Below are 22,915 nucleotides of genomic sequence, written 5' to 3'. Positions count from 1 at the left end.
CCCTGCTTTAAGCCAAACATTTTTAATGAAGCAGAAATATGAGATATTCATAAAAAATGTATTTCTCTAGACTGACAGGAATAATTTGATTCCAGATGATCAATAAACCAAACTTGACGTTCATAATCTTTCTTAAGGTGGGCCTTTAGTGTAAAGATTAGATTTATGTCACAGACCTCCTTCCTAATCTTTAGGAAATACGGTTTTAATTCTCAGTTTTAATAACAAAACATGTTGCAAATCAGCTGTTTCAACTAATGAACTGAAACTGTGACTGACTCTGCAGTTGGGGAGCCCATCAACACTGAAGCATGGGAGTGGTACCACCGGGTCGTTGGGGAGGGACGATGTCCTGTGGTGGACACCTGGTGGCAAACTGGTACGTGTGAACACTGTCAAGGATGGAGATCTGACCTGCCTCAGCTTTAAAATGACATTTTTGAAAGTCATTTACAACCATTAGAGTCAAAGGACTTCCAAAGCTGTTGCTATAATTTCATATTAAAAGATTTAAAGTCCTCCTATGACAAATTTTTGTTAAAATAAAAATTAATTTAATGATGATAACTAAGTTTTTAACCAAAATCCCACAACCTAAAGGTCTTAAAAACCTATTTTTCATGTTGATCTGAAGCCTCTGTTTAAAAAAATCTCCTCTGAGGGGGCGTGGCTTTTGGAGCTGAGCAGCCCCACCCCCCAAAAAATACAAAGTAATTAAACTTAATAAAATAATAAGGAGTCACAGATTTCACAATGATAACATTTTATTTTCTATCTACCTTTAAAAGGGATATATAAAAAATGATTTTCTCTAATATATACATATCTTTAAATCACAAAAACTTTTTTCTAGCCTCAATAATGTGAAACCTCAGCAGTTTGTGTGCTTCCTCAGGAGGAAGTCCGTGCCACATCTACAACTGTCTTCAGTGTTGTGCAACGAGTGCTTTCTGCATCCACACAACATTCAAATCTGGGATTTTTACAGGTTTTTTTCACCACAGACCTTAAATAGTACTATATTTTTTACTCTTAAAGCTTAAACGTTGTTGCACTTTTACATATTTCGATTTTTGCCAAGTCTCAAAGAGCAGAATCCCGGAGAAAAGCTGTCTTCCATTTGAATAACTTCTGACATGGCAGCATGAGAAAAATGAAATAATCCATGGCACAGCAGTAGCTGACAGGTTGTAAATCAGATGATTTTGCTAATAACATCAATTTGAGGATGACGACGTGAACAGACCGACACTAGTGTTTTGTCCCTCTTCCATCCTAATCAGCTTGAGCAATAACCAAATGCAAAGCCGTGGTAATTACCATACAAATGGCAAAAATCTATAATTAATTGGTGATGATTAAACATCAGAGCTTCATGAGCTTGAGAATTACAGACACAGATATGACCCAAATACCCTACTTCAGCAAAAAGGATTATACTGTTCGGTTATTTTTTTTTTGCTTTCAATTAGGACTAAGTGGCATTATTCATACATGCCATTTGGTTGATCTGGAAGAGAGTAGCCTGTTGAGGGAGGAAAAGTAGATTTTGATCTGCTGATGGCATGCAGCCTGAGAATTAACTAACTCAGGGCAGCAGAGGTCAGAGGAATGCATGGAAACGGTTCAAAACAAGAACTGAACAAAAATGGAAAATGATGTCCTTTCAATGAGACTTATTGGAATAACGAGTGCTAAACTGATTATTTCTGGGAGCGCCGGTCGCATTCACGTCCCACAGTCGCCGTTGAGATCAGCAGGATGTCTGTCCCTAATGCTATTGTGGGATCGTCTGCTGTGTCCTACTTTATAACGGGTTCCCTCAGTTCTGTCCCGCCTCGGTGCCACCGGCATCACCAAGCGGATTACAGGGGTCCTCCAGGCCTGGACCTAATAGCATTTGATTCATTCACTACTGCTGTAATACCACCGAGTACATCTGGAGCAATGAGCAGGGCTTATGCTGCATTCAAAAACACAAGGCAGCTCAGCAATGTTTCTTTATTTGTTTGTTTGTTTTTAATCATCTATAAAGATGTTCAAGCTAAAATTCATATTTAAGTGCATATGGTTGTTTGACCTGTTTTACCCAAAAAAATGTAAAAATTAGGTTAATCATACCGTAGTTTTTGTAAAATGTAAATGTAAAATATTTTAATATATTTGCATATACAAATATATAAAAGTAATCACAATATAGTTTAGATAATTATTTTAGGTATTTTATGAATTGATGAAAGTAAACATTTTAAACCCAGTCATAAACAAAGTTATCTCTTATAATGTCTAATAAAACATGCAGGAGTAGTTGTTTCATATCCTGTGCTTTTTTTACAATGTCTTGCAAACCTTTAATGTCAAAGTGAAAACACATTACTGTAGTTTATTTGTTTCATTACTAAAGACAGAAACCCTAAAATTGATCCCTGAGGAACACCACAACTAACTTCTCTCTGGAAAAATTGTAAAATACTGTTGATTTTTGTGAAGGTTTTGCGTTTTGGTTATTTGTTTTCCTACTAAAAACAGAAATCTAAGCATGGATCCCTGAGGAACACCACAGTTAACTTGTCTCTGGAAAAGTCTTAAAATACATTGGATTTTTGAGATTTTTTTGGGGTAGTTTATTTTTTTTCCTACTAAAAGCAGACACCCAAACATGGATCCCTGAGGAACACCACAACTAACTTCTCTCTGGAAAAGTGCTAAAATACAGTGGATTTTTGTGCTTTATTTATTTATTTTTTTGGTAGTTTATCTGCTTTCTTACTAAAAACAGAAACCCAAAAATGGATCCCTGAGTAACACCACAACTAACTTCTCTCTGGAAAAGTGCTAAAATACTGTTGATTCTTGTGAAGGTTTTGCGTTTTGGTTATTTGTTTTCCTACTAAAATCAGAAATCTAAGCATGGATCCCTGAGGAACACCACAGTTAACTTGTCTCTGGAAAAGTTTTAAAATACATTGGATTTTTGAGGGTCTTTTTTTTTTTTTTTGGTAGTTTATTTTTTTTCCTACTAAAACAGACACCCAAACATGGATCCCTGAGGAACACCACAACTAACTTCTCTCTGGAAAAGTGCTAAAACACAGTTGATTTCTGTGGGGATTTTTTTTTTTTTTTGGTAGTTTATCTGTTTTCCTACTAAAAACATAAACCTAACATGGATCCCTGAGGAACACCACAATTATCTTTTCTCTGTAAAAGTCTTGAAATACTGTTGATTTTTGTGAGGGTTTTATTTTTTTGTAGTTTATTTGTTCTCCTACTAACCCCTAGTTTATCACAAAATTAAGAATTTAAGCAAATGAATCACTGTTGAAGAAGATGGACACATTAACTTGTCCATTTCTGTGGATCCTAGTTAAAAGAATTGCCTTTAAGGACACTGCACTTTTCTCGTCTTGGTGCTTCAGAGACAGGTGGCATCTGTATCGCCCCAAAACCATCAGAACCAGACGAAGAGATTGTTCCAGGAATGGCCATGAGACCCTTCTTTGGGATAAAGCCAGTTCTCATGGACACTGAGGTGAGCCGCCTGACGTTCAATGTGAGAGTTAACTCAAGGTGAGGGTCAGATTAGGATTATAAAGCAGGAACCAGCTGCACAAACCGTGCAGACAGCTGATCTCTCTAATTCGGTTGCAGGAGAGGATATTATTCATTGTTGGCTCCAATTGTGTGAATGCTTTGCAGCTTTGCAGCATTCACACAATAGTGATTCTCCTGCCACTTTCCGTATGTTTTTTGGCACGTAAAAACTCAATCACACTTTTAACGATTTAAGAAGTCTTGGCATCAAAACGTCCAGCTTGTTCAGGAGAATTACTGCTTGTACTTTTGGTATTCATAAATTGTATAGTTTTTGAAATATTGAGCAAAATATGCCCCATAGAAAATGAATCACAAGATGCTCAAATCCTTCAAAAACTTTTGTGTACTTTGAAACTTTTGAACCTCTGCATACTTTCAGCTAGAGACACCATTCAAACTTTAAAATGTTCAACAACTACTGTTTTTAAGGGTAATTTAGAGTGTAGCTTTTAATTTAGCAACATGACAGCTGTTTTTAAGCTAATGTAAACATTTTACCTGTTTTCAAGGCTAATTTAGAGTTCAGCTAATATTTTAACAATATGCTAGCTGTTTTAGCAAAATTAGACATCTTCAAGGTTTTTTTAAGGATAATGTGTAGTTTAGCTAGTATTTTAACAATATGCTTGTTGTTTTGGCCAATTTAGAAATGTTTCCACTTTTTTAGGATAATTTAGAATTTGCCTAACATTTTAACAACATGCTAACTGTTTTGGCAAAATTAGATTTCCCAGTTTTTTTTAAGGATAACTTGGAGTTTGGCTAATATTTTAGCAATATGCTATCTGTTTTGGCTAATTTAGATATTTTTCCAAATTTTTAAGGATAATTTGGAGTTTAGCTAATATTTTAGCATTATGCTAGCTGTTTAGGCAAAATTAGACATTTATCCAGTTTTTTAGGGATAATTTGGAGTTTGGCTAATATTTTGGCAATATGCTATCTTTTTTGGCTAATTTAGACATTTTACCAGTTTTTTAGGCCAATTTAGAGTTTAGCAAATATTTTAATAATATGCTTCCTGTTTTGGCAAAATTTGACCTTTTCAGCTATCAGCTTTAGCATTTTAGCTAGCGATCAGCTTTAGCACTTTCAGCTATCAGCTCCAGCATCTTCAACGGCCACATTCAGTTTATAGCATTCACAGTAGCATAATGCCACATATCTAGTTAAATAACTTGTATCTCTGCTATATGCAACACATAGCCTGTTTTGTTTCTTCAGGGGAAGGTGATGACTTCCAACAACACATCTGGAGCTCTGTGCATAGCACAGCCTTGGCCGGGAATGGCTAGAACTATTCACAATAACCACCAGAGATTCATTGAGACTTACTGTCAGCCCTATCCTGGTATGACGGGTTCAGAAGCATTTTTTTCCTCAGCGAATCAACCAATATTTAAACTGTTTTTTTCCTTTGCACCTGATAAAGGTTACTTTTTCACGGGTGATGGTGCATACCGCTCTCCAGAGGGATACTACCAGATCACAGGGCGCCTTGATGATGTCATCAACGTGAGCGGACACAGAATTGGGACGGCCGAGATTGAAGACGTGGTTGTAAGTCAATTGTGGAAAGATCTGCATCCTTTGTTAAATGTACTTCATGGAAACACAGTGTTGATTTCACAGAATCAGTGTTCTGCTGTGGCAGAATCTGCAGTCATTGGATACTCGCACGACATCAAAGGACAAGGTTGGAACAGCTTGGTCAAAAACATTGACTTTATTTTGAAAAGATGCATAAAAAACTTTCTGTTTTTAGGAATTTATGCTTTTGTGGTGTTAAAGAAAAATATGAAGATTAAAGAGGAGGATTTGTACAAGCAGCTGAACAGTGTGGTGTCCGAGAAAATCGCCAAGTACGCTTGTCCGGACTTCGTTTTGGTAAATCTATCTTCTAATTCAGGAGGGAAACCGCCAATATTTGAGTCAAAGCAAACCTGGTAAAAGCTTACGCTTTGTGTCGCAGCTCGTCAAACGTCTCCCAAAGACCCGCTCGGGAAAGATTATGCGCCGGGTGCTGCGCAAAGTTGTGGAGAGCGACCTGGACAGTTTGGGAGACCTGAGCACCCTGGACGATCCTTCAGCGGTGCAGGAGATCATCGAAGGTCACGCCAAGATCTCCACGAAGGGACAGTAACAAGTTTACTGGCAGTTCCACGCAAGAATGTGAAGAAGAACCCGCCTTGTGCCTTTGCTTTAAAGAATAATAATAATCATCAAATATTTTAGTATAATTACATATATTAAAATTATGTTTAAAACAATCTTTTGTAGACATAAATCCATAAATGCAAATAGAATTTGCAGATCACATTTTCTCTGTGATGTCGGCATCAGTTTTTAATGCACAAATCAGGAACTGAAAGACTTGAAGGTTCCAGAATTGTTTTCTGCGCGTCACATGTCTTCCTCGTTGTGATCAGAGCTCCTGCTCGCTCCTTTTAACTTTGTTAACTCCCAGCGGCCTCCTCCGCACAGCCTCAGCTGGACGTCGTGGTACTGAGAAAACCAGCCACACAAAATGGTTTCAGGAGGCATCAAAGCAGTTGTGATGTTTCCTCCGCGGACGTGCGCCTACCTTCTCCAAGCTGCTGCGGTGTCCCAGGCTGACCAGCGTCATGCCCAGCTGCTTGCATGTGCGGTACAGCTGTGCCTCTGCTTCTTCTGTCAAAGCGCTGGTGGCCTCGTCTAAAACTGATTCAGGAGGTGAATGTTAGCACTATGACACAGTATTCAAAAGAATAAAGCTGTCCTCAAATCTGGTCTTCGATGCTTGTCGTACCTGCGTACTGCGGCTGCAAGTAGAAGAGCCGAGCAAAACAGAGGCGCTGCATTTCACCGGGAGACAGAACGTCATACCTACGGGGGGAAACCATTTGAGAATATGCTCGATTGTTCGCACCGCTTTGGTTGTTTGGTTTAGTCCCGCCTACCAGTTCCAGTCCACCTTCTCATCCAGACCCCCAGTCCGCTTCAGGAGACTGGACTAGATTACAGACATGACACATGTGTTATCACTATCTACAGAATATGTGTCAAAATCAAGGCCCGGGGGCCGAATCCGGCCCTCCGGGTAATTATATCCGGCCCTCATTTTATTTTATTGTTATATATGGACCGATGTTATCTCGCACTCATTTCTAACTTGTATAAATTTAACAACATATATTTTTATGGAGAGTAAAATATTAAAGTTGTTTAAGGATTAAGTTGATTTATTCTGGAATAATATTCCTGCTTTTTTATTATTCTTATGCTAAAAAGCTACGGTTTTAGTTCTAAAAATTGGCACTCTGTTAGATTTTTTATTTTTTTAAGGGTATTTTGTAGTTTAGCTAATAGTTCAGATACATGCTAGCTGTTTTGACTAATTTAGTCTTTTGTTTTAAGTCAGTTTTTTAGTCCATTTTGGAGTTAAGATAATATTTCAACTACATCCTAGCTGTTTTGGCTAATTTGTTTTTGTTCTTTTTATTTGTTTTTTGGACTATTTTGAAGTTTAGCTTATATTTCAGCTACATGCTAGCTGTTTTGGCTAATTTAAGCTTTCCATTTTTTTCAGGCTATTTTGAGGTTTAACTATTTTTTCAGCTACATGCTAGCTGTTTTGGCTAACCCAAGTTTATTTTTCAGACTAATTTGGCATTTAGCTTATATTTTAACTGTCTATCACCTTTAGAGTTTTTAGCTATCAACTTCAGCATCGTCAGCTATCGGCTTCAGCGTTTTTAGCTATCAATTTTAGCATCTTCAGCAGCCTTATTCAGCTTACAGCATTCACATTAGCATTATTCCAGGTTATGCTGTATATCTAGTTCATTATTACGTTAAAAAGTTACGTTTTTAAAGTTTTAAAAATGTACTTTTAGAGTGTTCAATAAATGTTTATTCTGTTCGGCCCGTAACCTAATGTGTGTTTTGGATTTTGGCCCCTTAAGCGATTGAGTTTGACACCCCTGATCTACAGTTTGTTTTGTGGACAATATTTAAACATTACCCACCACTCCAGCCAACTCCAAAAACCGTATGATTCTGTCATCATCCACAGACCCTGTGAAAAAACAAAACATTGCATCCTAATATAGTCACTGATCACATCTCTCCATCAGTTCTGTGTCATTCTTACCTGACGCAGGATAGTTGTCTTTAAGTGGGTAGATTATCTGTTTTAAAGAAACAGCACATGTACATTTGCTGGCTGAGAAGCTGCAGACTTTGTGTAACAATAAGCAGCATTAACACTGACCTGCTCCCGCAGTGTGCCGTCCGTCAGGTAGGGTTTCTGCGGGAGGAAGAGGGTTCCCCTGGGCCCAAAACACGTGGTCATCTGAACCAAACCTGTGAGACAGAAGCAGACAGGAAAACGTAGTTAATCATTCATATTTGTTGTTTTATGTTGGATAAAGTTACAAAAGTCCCCTTATGACTATTATTTTATTTTCATTAAAACGTTTCAGTAGTGTTTTAATTATGATCATGACGTTTTTAACCATATTCCTACTACCTCAAAACACATTTTTCATGTTGATATGAAGACTCTGTTTGCAAAATCTCCTCTGAGGGGGCGTGGCTTTTGGAGCAGCTCCGTCCCTTATCACCCTCCTGTCTGATTATGATAGCTCTGTGTCTCGCTAGCGTAAATCTTCAGCGCTGCTGGATCATTTCAGTGCAGCTCTGGTCAACATAAGATAATATGTGCTCGTTCATACTTTTTAAGAGTCATACTTTTTACCAAAGTTTTGCTTTGCATATAAAATCTGTGCATTCTGGAGATAGAGTTGAGCAAAGAAAACGTCTTCAGGTCAACAAGGATGTAAAAATCTCAATAGTTCATCATCTATGTGCACCTCAGCCATCAATGTATAAATGTAAACATTCTAAACTTAATAAATGCTAATTAAGTAATTCTTACTTAAAACAAAAATACTATTATTTTATTTTTCTTCGGCCTAGAGCTGCAGGTTGCAGCTTTAAACAAAGGTCAAGCTGTAAAAACTGCTCCGTCATCTCACCGCTGTCTGCTTCCCAAAGGCGGTTGAGGACGCGCAGCAGCGACGTCTTCCCCGTCCCCGTGTTCCCCACAATCAGCAGATGGGTTCCTTGGCTGATTTTCAGACTCAGATCCTCCACCAGCAGCTGGTCTGAGTACGGCGATTTGTATGAGAGATGCTCCACAACAAAGGCTGTGTCCACAGGGCCTCCGTGGACATTAAAGTCACTGTTTGGAGAGAAGCGTTAGGATTGTAAAATGTATGGATATGGGTACACTTGCAGATGCAAACCTGTCAAAGTCGTAGCTTTGCCCTGACGCGGGGTCATAGTCACACTGTGTGTGCAGTATGTCATCCATCACCTCCCTCAGCTCCCCAATCCTGAACAAAACAGCGATTCAGTGAGCTGGATGTAAGAACAAGCCATCATTAATCCTGCAGGTGGGGAGTTTAAGCATGCAGCCTCATACCTGTGGGTGTATCCAGCCACATCTGACAGAGTGGTTGACAGGTCTATTAGCTGTGTGAATCCATTTATCAGGTAGATGCAAACAAAGGCATTCTGCATGGAAACGAGGGGAGAGAAAACGTTTGAATCCAGGATAAAATACAGCAAATAATGACACACGGAAGGTTAATAGTGAATACAGACATGATACTGTGAAAAAACTGCAACACAAGTGACATGAAGAGAAATAAAAATCACCAGGAACTGAGCTATGAGCTTTTGCCGCCACCTAGTGGCTGAAACGAGAACTTCATTTTCTTCTATTTCTATGGAATTCTAAGATCTTATCCTTTAAATTCCTCATTATATTTTGTCACTCAATTTAACCTGATTAAAAATAATAATAATGAGCAATAAATTGTGAAAATAACTGAATAAAAAAAATAAAGTATAGTAAAAATGTATTTTGTTATAGAATTCAAAATTGCTTTAATGTGGAAAAAATTTAAATGGAAAAAAAATGCATTACCTTACTTATGAGAGCACTAAGTTCACCAGGAGAGAGCCCATCATAAATACCACTGAAGATAGGAATGGCGATGATGATGTAGCTCAGGAAACCTCCCAGGTAATCAAAGGTGTTCACCCCGACTGAGAAAAGGGAAAGTGCAGGTCAGGGCTGCGGATTTCATCAAAGAAACAAATAAATAAATAAAAGGAAGTAAATGCCAGAAGCGGGTGAGTTTTCTTACTGTACAGCCACAGCTCTTTGTTTATGAGGCTCCTCTGCGTCTGCAGCAGGGCCTGCAGCCTTCGGTCTGTCCTCATGTGCTCCACTTTACCGGCTCTGATGGAGAACAGCAGAATCCATTCAAGCTGCTTTCTGGTGCAAGTTGAAAAAAAGTTCTTAACATTGCCTAAATTATTTATTTGGTGGAGTCTCTGCATGAATAGATTTTTTAAACTTGTGTTTCTGGCCTAAAATGACTAGAATGTAAAGAACTTCTTTTAATATTTGTCACCTTACCTGAAAAAAGCTGCAGACTCTGCGTTGACACGAATTTGCATGTGTTTGAATCTGGCAATAGAAAGAAAAACAAATCTTTTAAATATTTATTTACTTTTTTCAATATATATATTAATTTATTTTATAATAAAATCACTTAAAATAAACTTTAAAGTCACACTTTGATCATCTGTTGATCTATTGTAAAATAGTTTCCAGCAATATTAACTATGATAATACCATTTTTTTTGCCATTTTTTTTTTAAAATCAGTCATTTTCTAGAACATAGTTTCTGCAGAGCAGCATTAGAAACAAACCTCTGCGTTGTGACTATTAGCGTAAAGCAACCCCGCCCCCTTCCCCACTGCCGAGCAGGGAGCTTATGACCATCCCGGCGCTTTTCTATTATGTTTTTCAAACTGTATTTTTTCCTCTCTTCCTAATTCACAATGATTTAAATGAAGAAAAACTCAACAATTGTGAGCCTTTTTTTCCATCATGAGAAAAATGCCACCAAAAAGCTCCATTTTCATCGGAGTGGATATGAAGTGTTCAGGTGGGAATTACCTAAAGTCTCCTTCCAGTTTCTCCTGCTCAAACAGAGTAGACACGATCGGGCCCATGAGGATTTTATTGGCAACAGTTCCAACTAGAAAGTATCCAAAGATGCTCACAGGACCGATCCAGCCGGTGCTGCACAGACAGGAAACACTTACGTTAGTCTCCCAAACTCAACAAAGGCGAGTAAGAAAACATTAAAGCCTCTAAAGAAGAGGAGTTGTTTCATTTTTTACCTGTGAAAACACTGATAGGTGTAGTAGGACAGCGTGAACGGAGAGACAATGAGGCGACTGGCCATGCTGCTCATCTGCTTACACAGTCGCTCCGCATCCTGACTGATGCGCTGGTCTCTGCAGAAGCCGATAAACAACATTTATAGCTGCGATCAGATTCAATATTTTATGCAAAAGTGGTTCTCTTACGGATTATCTATGTCCTCTCTGAGAACATTGAGAGTGTAGTAGACTCTGCCCTGGAAGTAGGCCGAGTGGAGACTCTCAGTGAGCGTCCTCCTCCAGTTTACATACATCTGGTTACAAATATACTGATCCACACTTTTCAGCTGTAGGAGAGAAAAAAATTGGTTTTCAGAAGCTTTGATGAGATACATTTGCTTTTCAAAACATTAGGAGATTCTTGTTAGCAGCACTAATAGTGAGAAGGTTTGCATTCAACTATTTATTTATATTATCAGCTCTAAAATGTATGTTTAATCATCCTAAATATAAAGGTTAAAATATCAAATTGCATTTGCAGACCAGATATAATCTGGACAAATCCGAATTTATGCAAACCTACTGGGATACGGGAGATAACTGGAGCTCCAGTCGTGCTTTAGACATTTTATCCAAGCATAAGGACGTTTTCGATGCGTGTTTGTAACACAACAAGATGGCGCTTTGAACAGGCTAGAACGGCGTTTTGGACGTGCAGTTTGTACGCGATAAAACTCTGATTCAGACTATGATAGCACAGCCATTTTCTTTTTTTTTTTTTTTTTTCTGACCGTAATTATTACGGTTTTCCATCAGTGAACGCACCGCGACTGAAGTTACAACCCTCATCGATCTTGATTGGTTCTTTGTCTTAGCTCCGCCCCAATGGGGCCAAACGTTTTGAAACTGAAATTTTCAAATGAAAAAAAAGAGTTAAAACTGAAAAAAAAAGTTTTGAAATTGAAATTTTGAGTTTTGAAACATAAAACAACAGAACATTTGAAGCTAGAAATAATTAAATTTATTTTAGAATAGCAAAAAGTTTTGGACATTTTATTTTATTTTTTTATTTGGGTTTCAAATCTTTATAGCCTCAATATTCTCCATACGAAATGCAAGTAAACTGTCACAGAGGTTCCGAAATAAACATAATCAGCTGAATCAGTGACACTATTGCTTTAAAACCAGTTTTTCAAACTAAAATCTAGCAAAAAATAGATAAATAAAAACAGAATACGCTGTAACTAAATGTTCTAGTCTTTAAATGTAGATCTGCAAGCTCTAGGTAGAATCTGATCAGGATGGTGGATTTTCTAGAAAGGTTCACATCCAAAAAATGTTAATTTTAGAGGTTTTCTCCGTATCCACTTACAGTGGAGTTAAGTACGATGAGCACCATAGCTGCTCCCACCAGGCTCCTGAAGCCAGACGAATCTTTGTCTGCCAGCACATTGTAGAAGTGACTGGGGAGGACGCCCACCTGGTAAATGATCAGCTGCTCTGATGACACAAAGAGATGTGTCGGCACAGCAGACAGTAAAACAATGCAAAGCTGAAAGGTCAGCAGGAAAACATCGACTCAGAACAGATTAAGACGAAGGAATTACTCAAGTAGAACTGGAGTGTGATGAGCTTATTGCAACAGTATGTTTCCTCTTTTGTTTTCATCACTCTAACTCCCATAATGCATCTGTTTTGAAATTTTTACCTGTCAGAGTGACTACCAGCAGTGTTCCAAACATCAAAACGCTCTGACTGGTCCATGATGGGAACAGAACCTTCTGGATGCTGCAGAACCTCTGAACAAACCTCCAGTCAAGTTTTGGTCTGTTTTGAGGAGAAAAAATATAAAAATAAGAAATTTGAATAAAAAAAACGGTGTTTATGTTCAATCATGGCACAATTATTACACAATCAGTGACAAATTACAGCAGTTTAAGCTTTCAACTAAAAAAAAATAAAACGTTTATAGGTATTTGTAGTGAAAATTTGATTTTAAAATTGAATTGATATCAGTTTTACAGAAAAAGCTCGAGTTTTTACCTTTTTGTCTCTTTTCCGGTTTTCTCTAGACGAGGCATCTCCTCCGTTCCCCCTAAAAGAAAGTTTTTACTTCTCCTGCTGCTAATTCATGCAGGTAAACTTTCAAACTCCAGCAACTGAGGAGTCTGAGCAGCAGCTATCACGAGGGTCTTCCGAGTTGTAACATCCGTCAACAACAAAAGAGGCTAGCGAAGTCAGCGGAATACAAATATTACCAACACGACATTTGATCATTCCTTTAAAATTTAAATTTATAACTAATATTTTTGGTGTAAAGCCGTTCATAATAAAAAAATATGCTGTATTTATTTAAAATATAAGCTATTCTGAAACATGTTTTTCACCGGTTGTTGTCAAATACCGGACTTCCGGTTTACTTACCCCGCCCCCTTTTTCAAAATAAAAGTTCGCCTCTGAACCCCGATTTTCCCATTTAAAAGTAATTCACACGTGCCGGTCCAAAACAGTAGATTTATTTTATAATCTCAATTATGGAAACAGAAATAAGATTTAGTTTTAGGCGTTTTTATTTATTATACCAATTCAAACAACCTTTTTTTGTTGTAATATTTAGGCTAAGACACCAAAGACATTGTTTTTCTGCTATACAACACAAGAAAGAAGGAAAAAAAAAAAGTAAAAATATTTGTCCTGTTTTGTATAGAAAGGACAATAAATCAGAGCTTTTGACCCCAAAAAGGAGTGTGGGTGTTCTGAGTTTAATATAATCAATACTGAAACATAAATCACAGTCACTGTAATCACAGACGTCTAGGAGATTTGACATTTCCAGGAGTACAAATGATTGCAGGATTCATAGTAAGAATAAATCATTTACAGTATCGGAATATTGTCTCTAGCAATGGTTTAGATCAAAAAATAATTACAGCAAAACAATAATTTATCAAATATAATTGTTTTTCTTTAAATCTCTTTGTTCACAATACAATTTCAGAGTGCAGCCAACCTGGAATAAGACAGAATAATGCTGAGAGTGTAAAAACAAACAAGAACAGATCTTTCTTTTAAGTTACTCTGACACCTGACTGTTTAAATACAAATGCAAGATGATTAGTGGTTATTCAGTCTGAAACTTGTAGCACAAAAAGTGTATTTTGATGAACAAAAAAATGTCCAGTTAATAAATTCAAGCCAAGGTTTTGTATTTGCTGCTTAAACTGTCCTCCACACTTCCATGTGAGTATATGCACGTTTTCTTCAAGTCCTGCCACACAATGTAGGTTAGGTCTTTTCAGCTCTCTCTGCCGTAACTCTTGACCCTCTTCGACTGTCGGACACATTTGACACAAACATTACTTTGGTTAAAACTTCATATCCGGGACTACAACATTCTCAGGTCCCAGTTTGTGCAAAACAAATGGCAAAACATCCCTGCAATGACAGCGGGGATCCAGGTTTTTGTCTTTTTCTGTAGTTTGGTTTTGACGTTTCAGAAATGTTGAGATGCAACTTTACAGATAAATGAGAAGCTTCCAAACATGCATTACTGTACTTGTGTTTACCTGTAGAGTCTGAGATCCAGCGTCTGTTTGACCTTGCAGCAATGCTGTATTTTGTGTTTGTTTTATCCTATTTTGCGCTTTTTTTCTAAACGTTTGAACAGATAACACCTTTGACTGCCACGTTTCCTCTTTTACATGAAAATACTGCACATTCTTTCTTTCCTGATACAGCTGGAGTCTTCTCCTTTTAGCAGATGAGCTGATAAAACAAACAGTGAAAGAACGTCGGAATGGCGCCGTTTTCAGTCCTGCATTAACGTAATACTTTAGTGTAGTCATATCACCACCTCTGTTGTGCGGAAGATGTTTTCTAAAACTTGACAGGCTTTGGCAAAGAAAATGCACAGATTGATGCGTCCCATTTAAGGTATGATTCCACTGTGATCATGCAAAAACTGAACTGTCTGTTTATCAAAAGTAGTCTTCAGGAAGACGAGACTTATGCTAGGTTGAAGATGCTAAAGAGTTGAGGCACGAAGAACACACAACTGAAGCCCACGACGCCGTAGACAATGTAACGATACGGCAGCTCCACTCGCATCTGCTGCCGGGCTTGTCTGACGTCGTCCGCCGGAAACCCAAACAACCGGCACAGGAAGGGGATGGTCACTGCCTTCATAATCATCCTGGTGAGGAGCAGGACGGCGACTCCGATGAGGAAACGCAGCAGCGAGCGCAGCACCAAGCCGGCGCTGAGGGCCGGCAGACTGAGAGGAAGCGAGGACAGCGGTGGGTCTGTCAGCAGCCCCAGCTGGTAGTTCATGTGGGAGGCCAGCGCAGCGCCCGCCGCCGTGCCCAGAGCTTGAGCCGTGTCGCCCCGAGAGGTGCTCCACGAATCCAGAGAGAAGGCCACGAGTCCCAGGCTGACGTGCGACACGATGACCACGAGCGGCGCGAGCTGTCCCGTCATGTAGTAGCCATCAATCTTGTGCAAGATGGGACAGAAGAAGGCGAGAACCAGAAGGCTGTACAGGAAGCCGGTGATCACTTCCTGCGATGAAAACAAGCAGCTCTTTATTTTCACTGACTTTCATCAGCAACCGCCGTGTTTCAGTTCTGCATCAGTTTCCCTCTACATCATAAAAAATCAGGTGAGTGGCTGATGGCTAAACTTGTAATCTGATTGGTTGGAGCTGATCATCCAGCATGTCTGCAGGTTACACAACCTAATCTGCCGTTATCTTCTGGGACTTTTTATAGTCTTGATAATCCAAGAAGCAACAGTCTCATCAACCTTGTTTAATCTGAGCAAACAAAAAGATAAAATTCCAATGAAAATAATTCAGATGCAATCATAAATAAACTGTGAGCTGATGTTTGGATTAAAACATTAAAGAAAGATCCCTAACTGAGCCTACATTATAGAACAAAATAACCACTTAACTGCTATTTAAGTCATTTTAAAGTAAATGAATTTGGTAGATGTCTTTTTTCTTTTTTTAAATGAAACTCCTGAACTGGATTAACCACATCGGCTGACGGGAGCAGACTCCAAGACCTGCGGGTCAGGTTGCACAAGCAAGGACTGCAGTTCAAGGCCACGAACATCTCAGAGCAGCCAAAGGTGGACGGTTAATCTGCTGAGCGGCAACAGCGGGCGACCAGCTGATATGTGGCAGCGGCGCGCGGCGTTTGCAGACCTTCTAGGTCCTTCTAGGAACTTTTTAGGAGTTGCTTACCAGAATAGAGTGCATGCCCATGTAGACTCGGCTCACGCAGACCAAGACGCTCCAGCTCAGAGCCACGCTGAAGCCCAGGAGGAAGGGGTACTGAGGGCAAAACATGAAGAGAAGGTTATCAGGAAGGCGGAACATTCTTAATAAACCACCAAACAGGACTTTAGAATAGATTTTCACATCTGTTTCTTGAAGAAATCGCTATCTTTCGCTATGATGTCAAATATGATGTCATCGATTTCTCAAAGTGAAAATCTAATAAATATGAACAAAGACTTTGTATTTTCTGAGTCTACTGTGTTTGGATGAGGAAAACTTGGATGCTATTTCAAATGTAATGTACTGTGGTCTATATTTGCCAATCTAGGATCCAAGATTTTTTTTTTTTTTGCAGAGACTTCTGGGAAATTTCTCGGGTGAATTTTGGAATTGTAGATTCAGACAGGGCTTGATATCTAATAATGTCCAGAAACTTTTCAATTCACAAGGGCCGGAATTTATTTAATTCTTTTTGATTTTTCAATTTTAAGTTTACACATTTAGACACATTTGTTTAGAAATACATTAATAATATAATACATGTTTTAAACAAATGTATATTATTCTTATAACGTTCACATACTGTAAAATGTATCAGTGAAATAATGAGATTGTTAATAGCATACAGTGTTACATGAATTCTCAAATGGAGAAGCTCCAACTATTGTTCTGCCTCTCCTGGAGAACGTTTCAGTTTGACCACTAGGTGGCGATCACGCTATAGAATTACACCTTATTCCAGAAGAAGAAGAAAGTATGAGCAAAAAACTGTTTTAGACCAGAAATATTTCCTTAGTTTGGAAAATTCATGCCTATAAGTAAACAAAGATGTTTATTTAGTCAACGATGTATGTTTAGTTCGACTGAGCGTTAGCATTAGCCGGCCTATGAGAAATTCCAGTTTATGTTAGCATCAAGGTGACAGACTATAGCTTTGTGTGCTAAATCTATATTTTTATGAATCGATTATTGATTCAATAAGCTGAAATTGATTGAAATCGATTTTATCAACCTAATTCAGACAGATCTACAAAATGGTGAAAGAATTTGAACCCAACTTTCATGTGGGAAGTTTCTGGACTGCACTTTGTCTCCACTGTGGATCAAACTAAATGCTAGCATCAGCAGACTCATCACAAAAACTGTTTAGTAAGTATGTTTACTGATTACACCCCCCCTCCCAGATTCTGCGGTCTTCCTCAAAGTGAGTCACGTTTTTTGTTTAAGTTGGAGAACAGACAGCAAGCCCTTTCCTGAAGATCACTTCTTCCTTTGTCCCCAGTCAACACTTCCCCTCTCCTGTTGCTTCCTTTATTCTGTCTTAGTTTCCTAATTGGTACATGTTGGTTTTAGGGCTCTATCAAGACAGAAATAAGACTTCAAACATTTAAAGTGGAAAGGAAAAAGATTGCGTGATAGAAGAGTTTCACCCCTTCCTACAGAGTCTCCCTCACTTCTTAGAAAGACTATTTTCATTTTTTTTTTTTTTTTAAAAACAAGAGACAAAGCAGGGTGGCGTTTTGGGATTAAACCTGTCAAACCACCTCAACGGAGGAATGTTTGCTGTTTCGGATGAACTCCACAGGAAGCAGGATGAACTTTAGAACACGTGTGCTCTTCCTGGTTGTACTACATGAAATTTAGAAAACTGTCTAGATCAAAGATAAAGTCAAACAAAAAGCTTCTAATTGAGCTGAAAATCTGAAAGTCATTATTTGGGAATCCTGCTGGGTTTTTGTGCTAGAAAAACATTTGTATATATTTAGAGAACATAAAAAGACCCATCATAACTTTTGTTTTCTTTAGTTATTCTATAAATTGTTCAGTCAAGTTCATTTATCACATTGATTTTTGTGCAACATAATGACTTGTTTTAGAGCTATATACCTTATTTATTTATGGGGATCTTCATTTTTACTTTTAATTGAGAAAAATGTTTCAATGAAGAAGTAAGTTAGGGTTTGTTTTAGCAAATTCAAGAAGTAAATTGACTTTCTTTAACCCTGGAGAACCAATAGGGTCAAACTAAAATTTTTATTTTAGAGTTTTATTTACATTTTATTTATTTTTTTAATGTTTGGCTGCTTTTGCTCTACAATGGGTTGTTGGGTGTAATGTTTTATGATTTTTGCTTTTGCTTGTCCTTTTACTTAAAGACAATCAACCTTTTTTATCGGGACTAAAGATGGAAATTAGCTTAAAAGGCTATAATCTTATGTTTTATTAATATATGCCGTCTATGGCTGGGTTGATAAAATCAATTAATCGATTTAAGCTTTATAGATCAATAATTGATTCTTAAAATATCGATCGATTTAGCACATAAAGCTAAAGTCTGCTAGCTTGACGCCCACGTTTAATGGAATTTCTCATGGTATGGCTATTGCTTCTACCGAAACTCCCTCCAGGAGAAGCAGAACAATGTTTACGATGTTAATTATATGAACATTTTTGTTAGTTTCTCCTTTTGAGAATCCGTATAACACTGTATGATATTAAGAATCTTATTATTTCACTAATACATTTTACAGTATGTGAACTGGATCAGATTAATATAAATATATTCAAAACATATAGTAGATTATTAATGTATTTCTAAACAAATGTGCATAAATGTGTAAACTTAAAATTGAATTGAATCAAAGTGAATTGAGAGGATTGAAAGAATCGAAAAAAATCTAATTCTTGTGAATCGAATCGTTTCTGGAAATTATTATTAGGTTGGGCTTTTATGACATTTAAATTAAGCTGAAGCAGAAGTTCTTTCTAAAGATGAAAGGTATGCCAATGACGGGACAGGTTTATCTAGTATTGTTGGAGGCCCAGTATGCCAATGTTTGCCCCCAAGCTGTAACTAAAGGTGTGCAGCTACAGGTGCATTTGAATGTTTCATCTCTTGGATCTGATGCTTTAGGCCCGCCTTGGGTCACAGACTAGAACCCTTTGGTTCCTGTCATGTCCACTGGTTCCCCTCACCTGCCATCGTCCGTAGGTCAGCATGAAGAGGCAGAAGGGGATGGCCGTCCCTGTCATGGCGTGAGTGGAGGGCATGCTGTACTCGGTGTTGTAGAAGACCTCCACCTTCACCACAGGGGGGGACGCCGGCCGGGACCAGCGGACCATGTCTTTGGTGGACTGTCCCACAAACAGGTTCCAGGCCCATACCACGATGAGCCTCCTGCTCACCAGGGCATCAATGTTCCACAGGAGGAAGGGGAAGAAGATGATGAAGAACATCTCGTTGCCCAGCTCGGTCCCAAACGTGAACAGGTAGAAGAGGATCTTGTTGTGGATCAGGAACTCCTGACCCACATCCCCGGTCAGGGAGTTCCTCCGGAGGGGCTTGGCTCTGGCGGTTCCGTCTAGAGCATCCGGCTTGCTGGGATCGTCGCCCTGCAGTCCGTTAACCTGCGGCACGCCGGCATCTCCTCCATGTCCAGACCCAGCTCCGTCATCTGAGCTCTGCGTCCTCCTCCTCAGTCCGGGACGGTCCGGCTCCGGACTTCCGCTGTCCGGCTTGGTCCGTTTCTCCGGAAACGTGCCCCTGACCCCGCAGAGATGTTGAAACCGCGCTACATGGCAGGGGTCCTGGAGATAATTACACATCTGCACGAACCTCTTCACGACCACGTCCGCCATTTCTAGAAATGTACTTTTTCTTACAAGCCTGTAGACGCTTTGGGGGAGAAAACGTTCATCCTCGAGGGAACTAGACAGCGGCGCGCACGAGGCAACATCTGAAATGAGCACTACAAACACAAACCTTGTACAGCAGCGAGCACGAAGCGCAAAGTCCGGCACGGTTAACTATTACTCCGCCGCGCTAGAAGCCGAATAAGTGCGTCAGTTAGGCGGGCTCGGGGCCGTTATCGCCGCCTTCTTCTTCTACGATTCAGTGTCCGCCGGTCAGTGTGAAAGCACCGCCTCCTTCCGACCGAAAGCAGTGCGCATGTCCAAAACCACAACCATCGATCAATACAGAAAACTTTATTGATACCACACAAGGAAACAGTCAATGGAAAATACCCAAATATAATTGACCAAACTTTGCAGCAGAGAGGGAATGGAAGAGGTTAACCATATTGAAGTCAAATAAAACCAAAATAATATGACTTATTTTAAATAAATAAACATCTTTATAAAGTCACAGGTCATAGATCAATACAAGAAAACTTTATTGATACCACAAAAGGAAACAGTCAATGGAAAATACCCAAATATCTTTGACCGAACTTCGCTGTGGAGAGGGAATGGAATAGGTTAACCATATTGAAGTCAAATAACACCAAAATAATATGATTTCAATAAAAATCAATTGGGAGCTTTTTAGTATAACACATTATCACACACAAGACGAATCAGTGACTTAGAGAGATGTTTTTGAACATACAAAAAGACTGAGTAAAAATAATATTGAAGAAAAAAAATCATATTTTCATGTCCATCGATTCATTTTTTTGGCACAAGCCTGTCAAAAGTCCGGCCCATTGGCCAAATCAAATACAGGGCTAGGTATCGATAATTTCTAGAAACGATTAGATTCAATTCATGAGAGCCTGGATCGTTTCTCGTCCGATATTTTTTCTATTCTTTGATTCTTTAATTCAATTCAATTTTGAGTTTTTACATTTTTACACTTTTTTTTTTTAGAATTACATCCATAACCTAATATATGTTTTGAATAAACTTTTTAATCTGATACAGTTCACACACTGTAAGATGTATAAGTGAAATAAGATTGTTAATAGCATACAGTGTTTCATGGTTTCTCAAAAGCAGAAGTTCTAACAAAAATGTTCAGATCATTAAATTGTAAATATTGTTCTGCTTCTCCTGGAGGGCGTTTCAGTTTGGCCACTAGGTGGCGATCACATTATAACATCACACCTTATTCCAAAAGAAGAAAGTATGAGCAAAAATCTTTAAGACCACAAATGGTTACTTAAAAATATATATTCCTTTAAATAGTTTGGAAAATTCACACCTGTGACTTTATAAAGATGTTCATTTAGTCAGCAATGTATGTTTAGGTCCACCAAGTATTAGAATTAGCCGTCCTATGGGAAATTCCATTAAACATTAGGATCAAGCTAGCAGACTTTAGCATTATGTGCTAAATCTATTTATATTTTTATGAGTTGATTATTGATCTGTTAAACTTAAATCAATTCAAATAGATAAATCGATTTTATCAACCCAGTTCTGATCAAATATCTACCAGCCCACAGCCTCCTGTCATAAAACCAGTAGCCTAAACTATCAGGAGGCTGTAAACCTTCTTCAACAACCAAACTTGACCTTCAGAGCCTCAAAGGCCAAATGAGAGAAACAGATTTATTTGATTCTTTAATCAAAACCACTGGGGTTTGTACTTCTGTATAAGTAAACTATTTATGTTGGTGTCCTGTTCACTTTACTTACGTTTACATATTATTGATAATGAATAATATGTAACATTTATTATGAACCAAGATTTTATGTTGACAAAAGTTTTTTCCAGACTTTTTCATTTTATTTTTTGGCCTTCAAATATGTATTAAGATGCAAAAAAAAGGTATTTAGATATATTTTTGTACTGTGTGAAGATGGAAAAGTGAACCATTGTAAAAAAGTTTAATCAACAAGTTCATTTGTATTTAAAGTTATTATGAGGTTTGAAAAACCTATAGCACATTTCGTGTACAAAGACAGTTCAAAGAACTTTACATAAAACAATAAAAGAAACATTCAGAAGAAATATTAAACAAGCGATCATTAAAATAAGAATTTAAAGAACCTTAAAAAGAACTGAATTTAATGTAAGTTTAAAGTAACAATGTGGATGTAAACTTTGAATACGTACGAATCAAATGACAACAGGTGAGTCTTTAAACCTCATTTAAAAATCTGAGTATTTCAGCTGATCTAAAAGTTTTTGTCAGTTCCAGATCTGTGGAGCATAGAAGCTGAATGCAATTTTTCCATGTTTAGTTCTGACTCAGGAACTGATAAAAGGTCGGATCCAGATGACCGGAGAGGTGTGGCTGGTATACTGGGTCAAAAGGTCAGTCATGTATTTTGGTTCTAAACCATTCAAAGCTTTATAAACCAGTAACAGAAATTTAAAGCGTATCCTCTGGCAGACAGGTAACCAGTGTAAAGACCTCAGAACTGGACTGATGTGGTCTACTTTCTTGGTTCTTAAGAGGAAAAAAAACAGGAATTTAGATTAAATGAAAATACATGAAACACAGCAGAAAAGATCAACATTATAGGTTTGGAATTAGGTAAGGATACAGTTGGAGAGCATCTCAGCTCATCAGGAATCTCAGTTTAGAATGTCTATCAGGTGACTGTTTCCCTCGGATCCCAGAGGTCTGCTGAGTTAGTGTACCACATGTACTGAAAATCTGACAAGTATTTGTGTCACACACTATTTAGTGATCTATAAACGATCAATTTTAAATCAATTCTATAGTTAACAAGGATTTGTGAACAGTAATGATCAATTTTGCTGGTTCTGAACACTGGCAGAAGCATTTTGAACAGCTCGGTAATCTTCAGCTTTTGTAGTATCAGTGTAACATCAATGATAATTTTACTGAGTGTATGGAGCTAAATTGGGGACAATATTATTTGAAACCCAAATAAAACTCATTTAAAAAAATGATGTTTAGGGAAAAAAAGTAAAACTTTTCGCTATTCAAAAATAAACTTTATTATTTTCAGCGTCAAATGCTCTGGTTTTTTAGGTTACAAAACTCAAAATTTCAATTTAATTTTTTTTAGTTTCAATTTTTTTTTCACTTTCAACTCTTTTTTTTTCGTTG

General features: G+C 38.0%; 3 protein-coding genes across 3 annotated transcripts in view; 1 reads left to right on the top strand and 2 right to left on the bottom strand.

The window, feature by feature from the left end:
• Positions 1 to 6,368, top strand: part of acss1 (acyl-CoA synthetase short chain family member 1) — a 19,976-nt gene extending 13,608 nt beyond the window's left edge. Inside the window, exons 8-14 of the mRNA XM_024291377.2 lie at positions 287 to 379; positions 3,420 to 3,532; positions 4,822 to 4,948; positions 5,030 to 5,157; positions 5,230 to 5,293; positions 5,363 to 5,484; positions 5,570 to 6,368. Of these exons, the coding sequence (XP_024147145.1) occupies positions 287 to 379; positions 3,420 to 3,532; positions 4,822 to 4,948; positions 5,030 to 5,157; positions 5,230 to 5,293; positions 5,363 to 5,484; positions 5,570 to 5,740 (818 nt within the window). The 3' untranslated portion in view covers positions 5,741 to 6,368. The remainder of the gene's footprint in view (positions 1 to 286; positions 380 to 3,419; positions 3,533 to 4,821; positions 4,949 to 5,029; positions 5,158 to 5,229; positions 5,294 to 5,362; positions 5,485 to 5,569) is intronic.
• On the bottom strand, positions 5,926 to 13,238 carry abcd4 (ATP-binding cassette, sub-family D (ALD), member 4). The gene is made up of 19 exons (XM_024291378.2): positions 12,869 to 13,238; positions 12,534 to 12,652; positions 12,198 to 12,325; positions 11,033 to 11,172; positions 10,844 to 10,960; positions 10,617 to 10,742; positions 10,070 to 10,120; positions 9,795 to 9,889; positions 9,572 to 9,693; positions 9,065 to 9,156; positions 8,886 to 8,975; positions 8,616 to 8,821; positions 7,850 to 7,941; positions 7,730 to 7,766; positions 7,605 to 7,654; positions 6,537 to 6,589; positions 6,386 to 6,462; positions 6,182 to 6,297; positions 5,926 to 6,102 (listed from the first exon to the last, which is right to left on the bottom strand). Exons 1-19 carry the CDS (start codon positions 12,904 to 12,906, stop codon positions 6,001 to 6,003), a joined length of 1,851 nt encoding a protein of 616 aa, XP_024147146.1. The 5' UTR covers positions 12,907 to 13,238; the 3' UTR covers positions 5,926 to 6,000.
• Positions 13,239 to 13,552: 314 nt separating this feature from the next.
• Positions 13,553 to 20,055, bottom strand: LOC112158315 (sphingosine-1-phosphate phosphatase 1). The gene is made up of 3 exons (XM_024291604.2): positions 19,083 to 20,055; positions 16,071 to 16,160; positions 13,553 to 15,382 (listed from the first exon to the last, which is right to left on the bottom strand). The coding sequence occupies exons 1-3, from the start codon at positions 19,743 to 19,745 to the stop codon at positions 14,831 to 14,833; spliced, it is 1,305 nt and encodes a 434-aa protein (XP_024147372.1). The 5' UTR covers positions 19,746 to 20,055; the 3' UTR covers positions 13,553 to 14,830.
• Positions 20,056 to 22,915: the final 2,860 nt, after the last annotated feature.

This window comes from Oryzias melastigma, linkage group LG24, assembly GCF_002922805.2.
Source record: "Oryzias melastigma strain HK-1 linkage group LG24, ASM292280v2, whole genome shotgun sequence".
Classification (NCBI taxonomy): Eukaryota; Metazoa; Chordata; class Actinopteri; order Beloniformes; family Adrianichthyidae; genus Oryzias; species Oryzias melastigma.
The sequence above is the reverse complement of the archived record's forward strand: the minus strand, read 5'-3'. Positions and strand labels throughout refer to the sequence as shown.

What these genes read in the sequence shown, in the direction of transcription:
- LOC112158315 (XM_024291604.2), bottom strand. Translation starts at nt 19,745, where the DNA reads ATGGCGGACGTGGTCGTGAAGAGGTTCGTGCAGATGTGTAATTATCTC. An exon ending in TGACCTACGGACGATGGCAG is followed by an intron (nt 16,161 to 19,082) that starts GTGAGGGGAACC and finishes TTTTGCCCTCAG; the next exon opens with TACCCCTTCCTCCTGGGCTT. An exon ending in TGGGCATGCACTCTATTCTG is followed by an intron (nt 15,383 to 16,070) that starts GTAAGCAACTCC and finishes TTTTCATCGCAG; the next exon opens with GAAGTGATCACCGGCTTCCT.
- abcd4 (XM_024291378.2), bottom strand. Translation starts at nt 12,906, where the DNA reads ATGCCTCGTCTAGAGAAAACCGGAAAAGAGACAAAAAG. An exon ending in TCATCGTACTTAACTCCACT is followed by an intron (nt 11,173 to 12,197) that starts GTAAGTGGATAC and finishes TCTCTCCTACAG; the next exon opens with CTGAAAAGTGTGGATCAGTA. An exon ending in AAACTGGAAGGAGACTTTAG is followed by an intron (nt 10,121 to 10,616) that starts GTAATTCCCACC and finishes TTCTATTGCCAG; the next exon opens with ATTCAAACACATGCAAATTC.